At 46.3% G+C, this 9,682-nt stretch overlaps 1 protein-coding gene across 1 annotated transcript; it reads right to left on the bottom strand.

Moving 5' to 3' along the window:
* Nucleotides 1–1,939: 1,939 nt before the first annotated feature.
* On the bottom strand, nt 1,940–9,676 carry Fam110c (family with sequence similarity 110 member C; the record flags this gene model as incomplete). The annotated part of the gene is made up of 2 exons (XM_015479449.2): nt 1,940–5,437; nt 9,148–9,676. A coding segment is annotated over one exon (498 nt), but the record flags the coding sequence as incomplete, so codon positions are not given.
* Nucleotides 9,677–9,682: the final 6 nt, after the last annotated feature.

The raw sequence follows: 9,682 nt of genomic DNA, 5'->3' as shown, positions 1-9,682 counted from the left end.
ATTTGTCATCAGGATGTGTTAATGGAGACTCCCGCTCAGGGCGTACAGCAGCCAGGACTTGGTGCAAAAACTTGAAGATCCCTGCACATGGGCCATTGGTGGCCCTACTCATGCCATGCTCCCTGTAACAGTGCTCCAGGAGGAGCAGGGCAGGGGGGAGTATTTGCCTTTCTTCTGGGCCACCAGGAGCTGGGCAGCTGTGTGTGCATTGAGCCTTGAGTTCCTCCTAGGAGAGGAGAGGGCTGAACTCTGGAATTTCTAGCTATGACCTGTGGGAGGCCATCCTCACATGTGATTTGTTACCTCCCTGGCTGGGCGAGAGGCGCTTAGGCACAGCTGTGTCAGAGTTTTCCCCACCCTTCTCCAGGTCCGAGGGCTTGTCCGTGCAGAGGCATGTCTGGCCACTACCCCGAAGACCCAATCGTTGCCCCTGACCTTGGGATGCTGCCCCCCTTAACCTTCATTGGATGGGATTTTCCCCGGAATTTTTTGTTCCCCAATAAAAGTCCACTCCCTGCTGTGTTCTCTCTCTCTCACTAGCCTCTTCAGTAAACCTCACTACTACAATAGGTGGCTTGAGGCTGGAGTTAGGAGGAGCCATCCTGGAGCTGGTTTAAAGGTAATTAGAGTCTTGTCTCTTTAATTTAAAACTCCCTAGTGGTTTCTCACGATTCGAACCTTCTTTCATGAAGCCAGTGTGGGTCTCGGGCTAAAATGATCCTTTGCAGTCCTGGTCAAGTGGGTCTCTGCCAGTTAACCAGATGCCCACCTGGGTTCTCTCTTGGTACCTCATGCAGTCTTTCCAGGGGCTGGTGTGAATTCAGGGGAACCCTGGACAAATTCCCTCTGCCCTGTGATGCTGCAGTCCTGACTTGCCAAGTATGCTAAGGAGAAGACAGGACCCCTGAATCCTGACAGCATTGCCCTGGTGAGCCCCAGCCTGCACCTGCTGTTTACCTCCATGTGTGTCTGAGAGGCTATGCTCAGAAGATAAGGAAAGACCTCACAGGCTGTGAATCACATTGACTCTTACTTCTTTCCCTAAGTTGAAAAGTAGACTCCCTTCAAAACCCAAAGGCAGCTGTCAGTGCCTTCCAACAACCTTCTGAGCAAGAAGCTGGCTGTACTGAGGCCAGTGTGTTCTGCTTTCTCTTCTGTTCAAACTTCAAAGCTCAAGATTGATATAAACCTCTCAAGAGAAAAAAACAAAGCCATTTAAACATCTGCCTGTTCTCTTTCGCTGTTGCTTGGTTTATTTTATATGATGTAGACTTTAAGTCCTATTTATGATTCAGGTAGATTGGCCACCAAATAGAAACCATGAAGTAGAAGGGCAAAATAAACTCATAATCAGGTTCATAGCACAACTTGCTGCTTCACTAACTCTGCTTTATTCCCTTCCTTCTCTGCCAGCCTCCCTTTATTTGTCTTCTTTCCATCATCAACACCCACCCATCTATTATCATCTATCAATATCCATTATCATTTATCATCCACCCATCATCAATCAATCATCTATTATCCATCCATCCATCATCTATCATCCATCTATCACCCACCCATCATCAATCATTTATCATCCATCCATCATCTATCCATTATCATCCACCCATCATCAGTCTATCTTTTCTTCCTTTATAACCTATCATCCATCCATCATCTAACATCATCCATACATCATTATCTATCATCAATCCATCCATCATCATCTAACATTATTCATTTATCCATCCATCCATCATCATCTCTTTCCTTATTGGATACCTGGTCCCCCTGGAACTGAAGTCCCATGATGGCAGGGAGCTGTGTGAAACCCTCATACCTAGTGCAGTGTTGGGCTCCTTGACACATGCATGTAGTGAATTCTCCATTGCCCTCAGTGACATCCCTGATTAAAGTCACTATTGCTCAGGTGTACCATTGTTTTGATACCACAAGGTAAACAGCAAGGATTTGGGTTTAATTAATTTTATAATTTCCTGTTCTGGAACTTATGTAATTAAAAGTCCTACTTAAGCTCAAATTGAGCACCTCATAGGGTCTACTGAAGCCAGAACCCAGTTTTCTCTGTGTCTGAGCCTCTAGTTGATTCTCAATTTCTAAAGAAATTAATATTCTATTTTCACTCAAAGGTGAATCATTATTAATGGCTTAATGTAGCTTCCTCTTAAGCGAGCATTCCCATGTTAGTGACTATTTTGAAGGAGATAACCTAATGATATCAGTTACTCAGAGTCTGAGGCACAGATACAGAGGTGATGAGGGAGGCGGCACACTTGCTGGTGCTTCTGTGACTTGTCCCCGGCAGCTGCTCCCTGCTACTCCCAAGGCCAAGCCTACAAGCTGCAGGCTGAGACATGCAATTTCCTACTTGTTTGATATTCAATCTGGAACATGTAAAGATTGTGTAAATGTATCTAATTCATCAGTGAACACAAAATGTTCAAACAGCTAGCCACTGTGTGTAACTCTATTGCTTCTTGAAATTTCAAGAGGTAACTGAAAAGTATGACCACTGCTATTAGGTGGCCATGGGGGTGGTGGAGTTCTTCAAGAAAACATGGAGTTGAGGCACTTACTCTCTTTAAGAAGGCCCATCTGTGGGTGCTGGCATAGATTAGACATAGCTGTTGCAAGGCTGGAAAGAAACCCATCTGGCTTGGGCAGTGCAGCAGGAGCAGACAGGCTCCCTTGCCTGCCTACCAGCCAATCCACACAAAGCCCAAGACAGCAGGGCTTGCCCTCCCTGAGAGAGCTCAAGAGAAAGGTAAAAATTGCCTTCATTTTTATGCCAGATTTCCAGTGGTAATATTAGTAAAACATAAAATCTTTTTAAAGCAAAAGACTGATAAAACAGTGCAAGACAAAGTGCTAAATATTCATGTGGCTTTCACTGCAGCTCATCTCGGGTGGCCCAAGGGCCACCTAGACCAAGCCTGGGGTGCTTCCTCTACTGCTGCTGGTAGCCCAGGAGGCAACATTCCAGAAGAAAGGCAGAAACACAGACTGGAGGGATTGTGGATTACAATGAGCACATTCTCCCTTCAGGAAAGTTTGACCTTGCTCACAGATGGAGATGCAAAACATACTTTATTTCTTTAATACAGAGTATAAAATATTGCACTCTGGCTGCAAGTGTGTGCAGAAAAGACCTACTAGAAATATCTCCAGCAACTCTGTGGCATGGTGTTTTAGGGCACCATGGGCAGCAAGTATGAACCTTGAACCACTGGGCGTGGCAGAGTCCAATGGCCTGCTGTAACTGCTTGCATGCATGTAGAATGAGGGAGCTGAACAGTGCGTGCACACCTGGGGCAGTGCTAGTCTGCAACCACAGAGGAAGGGGTTGAGTTACCTTCTTTGCTCTACCATCATTGTCTCCCTTCTGACTTTTTATCCCATTATATGTATGCACATTCTTTCATGGACAAATGAAAGCCTCTTGCAGCAGTCCCTGTGGCTCAGCCTTGTGGAATGTAAGTAGATGGAGCAGCAGCTGGACTCTCAGGTGCTCAGCAATTGGGGCAATTCAGGGCTAGGACAGAATGTCTCCCTGCAGCCACACACCCGCACATGCAGCTGAGGAATGCATCTGTAGGGGTAAGGCAGCCAGGTTGCTTCCTCTGCACTAACACCACCTGCTATCCACTCCCCAGGCCTCCCCTCTGGTATCTGCTTCCAGGATTCACTTCAAGTGAACTCCTCTCTTTCCCATGCCACCACTGAAAGCAAAGATGATTCTGGAAGATGTTGGGGGCTTCAAGTGGAAACCAATTGGTTTCATATTTTTCATCCATTTTATGAAAGGCGAGTGTGACCTCGGCTGTCAGTCACTCTGTTCTGACAGCAGAAAGGCATGCAGGGTTCAGTTAAAGCATTCACATATAAAATTAGTGGGACATCTGAAAATGAGAGATGTGGGTATATGAAAGATCTCACCTTTGATGTCCTTTAAACTAAATGAAATACAGTGAACAGCAAAACAGCAGCACTGCAGAGCAATTACCAGGGCACACGTTCTCAAACAGGCGCTGCTTCTCAACTCTTCCCTGGAACCATGTGGAAACAAACCACAGGACTGAGCACCCTGCAGAGTGGCCAGCACTCCACTGCAGTCACAAGACAAGAAGAAACTAATTTACAACAGAAATGATATACTGACGGCCACACAAAGTAAAGTGAAACTGCCCAGAGACTAGCAACCGAAACTCAGAGATCTGCTCTCACGATAAAACAGTCACAATTTTTAAGCAAATACATGAATATATTAAAATGTTATTATTATGAAATGTTATAATTGAGATATCCATTTCTTCCCACAATCTTCCCTTGAATAATTTTGTTTTTGAAGAGATATATTTTGATAAAATGTGGTAAGCTTTCAAAGAGTTGACTAGGTGACAAATTCTCTTCTGGTTCTCAGGGACAGAAGATTCCCTTGAAAGGTTCCGAATCTGTGACCCCTTTTCCCTGAGCACGTTAAGTCAGGGCCCCAGCAGCTCCCATGTACATGCAGATCCCGGAGTCTCCCCAATATCAGATCCCATCCCTGCCTGTAAAACATGCTTTCTGCAGAGGGAACGATGCCAAATCCAGGTGAGTCCATGGTGTGTGGAGTGTGCACTAGACCAGGGCCTGGGCCACGAAGAGCTCCTATTTCATGGGGTCATGTGCGTGTGGGCCAGATGTCTCTCCCCTGCAGATGAGAATGGGGGCACTGCCTGCATTCTGCTTGGGAATGCCACTTCAGACCCGACAAGAGGACCAAAAGAATCTTCACCAACTCTCAGGAAACTGTCCAGGGACAATAAAGCTCTTTACTAAGCAAGACCTTTGCTTCTGTATATCTTCTTCTGCATCTTTCCACATGGCTACTACCTAGCAGTAGGGAGTGGTATTGACCCTATTGTCCTGGAGGGATTCTAAATGTGCCTCCTCACTCATGGAAGAAGACGATCAGTCATGCTGTTTGGGAAAATTCAGTTGGTAGTGAGTGGTGCTTTGTAGTTCAGAGTGAAGCTTTGAAGACCAAGTGTGTCTGCTGTCAGCCACAGCATTGAACCAGAAAGCTTCTTGGTGGTTACAGAACTTTACCTGGACCAACCAGTCAAAAGGAATAAGTAACATGCCACTCATGCTTGAATTTCATGCTTTTCTCCTTTTTGTTTAAAAAGAAATTAAATATTGTAAAAATGCATTGTAGTATCTCTTTGTCACCAAGTCAGTAAAAACGATACCCTGGGCAAATCTCCCATCACCTTTCTACCTCCTCCTCAGCATGCCAACCCTTCTGCAGTCAGCAAGCTTTGTCAGCAGGATATTCCATTCCCAGAAAAGCAGTAGTCATGTGTCCTTGAGGCACACTGCACAAATGGCCTGGGGTTTCAAGTCATCCAGAACATCAAGGGGTCCTTTTGTCACCAGGAAGGTCTGTTTCCTGAGTAGTAAAAAAAGAACAAACATGATTAGCTCCTGTCTGCTGAAGAATGTTTGCTGCAAAGCCTGGCCCTGCTGTCTTGGGTTTGTGATATCTCTTCATTTCAAAGCATCTCCTTTTTGTGTTTTAAAGTTGAAAATACGTTGATAAGACTTCTGTCACCTGGGTTCTCTGTCAGAACAAATCTCCATGTTCCTGCAGGCCTTTTTCTGGACATCTAAAAGTCCTCTGTGCCTCCTACTACTCCTAGTACAGTGAAGACAACTGGTCTAAATGCTGACAAGGCCATGCTGACATTAACCTAAGCTCAGGCCTGGGGGACAAAACAGAGATCAAGGCAGGAGGCCCCTCTCATGCTGGAAGGCAAACAGCTCCATGCTTTTCAAGGAGCAGCATCTCTAAGGTGCTGTCCAGGAGACAAGAAAGATGGCCTTATAGCCCTCAGCCACTTTCACCCACACTGTGCTCCTGTAGGGCTTCCTAGATAGGAGCAAAGGAAGAAGCAGAGACAGGGTGCCCCTGTCCATGTGTTGGGTACCCCTGTATCTTTCCAATGAAAGATCTAATTCTTCCCACAGGTTCTCAGTGGGCTTCTATGGGTTATCCTTCTTTATCAAAGAGAAATGTGGAGGGGTCTGTAAGGTCTGAAAGTTTTTGTCTTGATATTAAGCAATGTTTATCTGTAATTATCCCAAAGGGCAAGTTCCTATTCTAGAAGTTTCTAACATAACCAGTAAGTTATATTTTTCTATGTAAAAGATGAGAATCAGAAAGATCTAAATTTTGGAAGTATTCAATTTGATGAGTTTAAGAACAGAAGGTAACTAAGAGCCAGGGAATCAAAGAGTAATTCTTATTAACTGTACTCAGAGACACAGAGACTCTGAGAGTACCAGGACTGCCCCTGTGTCCAGGTATAATGGTCCATTACTCGATAGTCCTCAGTGGTCAGAATGTAGACTCTATGAGCCATGTTTCAGTTCTGATATTTTTAAATCTCACATGCAAACATTTTTACCCATGTGACAAGAATGTATAAATTTTTTGTTCTGGATGGAATATATTTATTAAAATTTATAAAGCTCTGTTTGCCAAGGGGGAAACCTCTGTGTAAGATACATTTAAATTATTTACTTATAAAGCCTACCTTTCATCTCAATTATTCTAAATTGTTCATGAAATCCCAACATGAGTCTTTTGAGAATTGCAGCACAAGTGTTCTGGCAAACTACAGGAAAGGCAGAGCCCAGCTCCTGGCTACACATCTTGTAGAGCTCAGGGAACTCTTCCAGAGGAGTCACTTGTGTGGAGAAAGCAGGGGCCACCTCAAAGCCCCTGTGCACAGCCCAGCTGTGGGCCTCAGGCGCCTTGGCCCCCTGGACCCTGCTTCTCAGAGGAAACAAGCCTGGTGGCAGCATGAAGGGGGCTGTGGTGCTGAGCAGTCAGCCGCCCGGTGAGCTGGAGGAGGCTCACTCTGCCCACAGCCCTCCGGGCAGCACTGTACTTTCCAGGAGCACAGCCTGCCTGTGCTTCTGGGGGAGCAAATCTGTGAGTTCAGTGTTGAGCTGGTGATGGCCAGTGCTAGGCAGAAGCCAGGATAACTTCTCTTCACTATTTCCCAAATGCTACAGGCAATCAACACACCTCAGCCCTGCTTGCGCAACAACAGCTCAGAAAGCAAGTGACTTGTTCCTCCTTCCAATAAACAGGACGAAGCTGGAGAAAGAAACAGGGTGGGTAATGGAAGTGGTGAACCTCTGTCCTACATCCACCCTCCCTGGGTGCTTTCCCACACCAGCCCCACTCTTCCAGTTGCTTCAATGATCTGCCCTTAGCACAGGGGCACGTTCTCACAGCTCAACTAAACTTCTTATATTTTTCATATATTCAAGCCTAAAAAGGCTTGGGAAGGTTATTTTGCATATTAAATCCAAGTTCTCTTCAGTGATGGATGTGGGTCTGGAGGGATCAAGGGGCTTCTGTTTTCATATTGTCCTCTTGTCACCTCAGCACAAATAGCCCCCTTCCACCTGCAGCCGCCTGGAGAATTCCTTCACAATTGCTTCCACAACTGTCCATTAAGCAGTACTTGCTTGCTTTCCTTTTTCAGGGTTTGATCTCAAAACATAGATACACAAATTATTGATTTGCAGAAATGAAATGCTAAGACTGGACACCATCTGCCTGCTCCCTTTGTTTCACAGACCAAGAAGGCCTGGACTAAAACCACAGGAGGCACATGGCCACAGAGGCAAGCCCTGAGGACATTCATTGCCTGGTCACATGCCCCAGGACAGCACCTGCTCTGGATGCTCACAGCATCACCATGCCATGTCCCTGTCAGCATCCATTCACTTCAGATCCAAACAACTCAATGGAAAGTACAAGTTACTTCTTTAAGTTTGCTTGCCTATTTACATTCTTTCGGGATTGAGTTTAGAGTAAAATGTCCTCCATGTTCAACAAAACAGTGATTCACCTCTGTACTAAGGCCACTTGTAGAAGTTCTTGGGTTTTTCCCCGTCTTCAATACAGGAGAACTGAGTGCAAGCATTTCTGCGGCAGCCCTCCACAATTCCACAGGCCAATGTTGTGCTTTCAATTAGTATCAGAGTGGCAGACAAAATAATGATTTTTTAAAAAGAATTTATAGCAAGCTGTTTCTTATTGAAGGGTGACAGGAAAAAAAAAAAAAAGATGTTACTGTGTCTAAATCCTTAGTTCTCAAAGAAAACTCTGAAAATGGCCTTCTCTTTGCTATTCCCCAAATGGCACAGGGACTGAGAGGACAATGGAGAATCAACACACGTCAGCCCCTCGGGCTGAAGAACTGAAGGTTAGACCTATACTACTGGTATTCAAAGGAAATAAATTTATTCTGTTTTATCATCAGAGGCAAATAAACTACAGAATCAAGACAGTTTGGAATGTTGAATACTACTTACTAGAATCATAGCAGTTTTTTTTTTTTTTAATATTTATTTATTTTTTAGTTCTCGGTGGACACAACATCTTTGTTTGTATGTGGTGCTGAGGATCGAACCCCGGCCGCACGCATGCCAGGCGAGCGCGCTACCACTTGAGCCACATCCCCAGCCCCGAGAATCATAGCAGTTTAAACTCTGATGCAATCTAGTCCAATTCCTCCAGTTCAAAAAACAGAAGCCCTCAAAAAAATTTAAATAAAATTTTACCAAGTAAGGATCTTTCTTGCTAAACCAATGCCAAACTGCTGCAAAGATCCCTTGGAGAGTTCTTACCAAAGTAAAGGCCTTCAGGAAGGGGTATGGAAGGTGAGACAGCAGCACCTACCTGGGCTGCAGGTGCACAGGACTTAAAGTAGCTCCACAGCAAGTTTGTCCCAGTGCACATACATACTAGGGCTCTGAGGCTACTTTCAAAGCAGGGGATGATGATTCAGGGGAGTAAAAGTGCTCCCAAGATCTTTTATATTTCTGATTTCCTCTCTTCTAACTCAGTGTGACCTTTCCAGGCGATCAAATTCAGCCCTGGTCTGCCAGCACCTGCATCTGGGCCCTTTGGTCTGGCTGCAGTGATTCCACCAGGAGCCTCTCCATTTCTTAGGCCCTTACCAACATAGGGGCTTTATTTTAAGTGAAAGTTATAATTGGACGGCATTCAGTTTAGTCCTACTCAGCAACCTGAACACAGACTCCTGCCACTGTCCCCCAAGCTTTTTGGGCACGCACCTGAGGTCCTGGTGTCCTTGGACGCAGGCCTTCAAGCAGGCCCCTGGCTGGGGGTCTCCTTGGCCTTCTTGCAGGTGTACAGCCACTTAATGATGCGGGCATTTCTCTCGACCACGGAGGTAGTGCTGGGCACCTGCTCTACGAGCTCCTCCTCCTGCAGCCCATCGTTGACCTCGTCGCTGTGCCGAGAGAAGCCACTGTCGGAAGTGGCCACACTTACGCTACGCACCTTGAGGGCGACACAATCGGACCCTGCGGAGAAGTTGTCCTTCCCAAGAGCCTCTACCACCTCGGGATCCAGGCCGCAGTACAGGAAGAAGGTGTCAAACTCGGCCTTGGCCAGGGAGTAGCGGGAGCTGAGGTCTGACTGCGAGCGCTGAAGCCCCCGACGTCTGGCCACCAGCAGCTCCTTACCAGCGCACGAAGCCTGGCCCCCCGGGGTCGCTGCTGAAGGCAGGGCGGGGTCCCCGGGCTCTGGGCCCGCGGCACCGACTGGGGCCGCAGTCGCAGCCACCAGGAAAGGCTTTGCGGGTGC

Source organism: Marmota marmota, unplaced genomic scaffold, assembly GCF_001458135.2.
Source record: "Marmota marmota marmota unplaced genomic scaffold, marMar, whole genome shotgun sequence".
NCBI lineage: Eukaryota > Metazoa > Chordata > Mammalia > Rodentia > Sciuridae > Marmota > Marmota marmota.
This window is presented reverse-complemented; position numbering and strand designations above follow the sequence as displayed.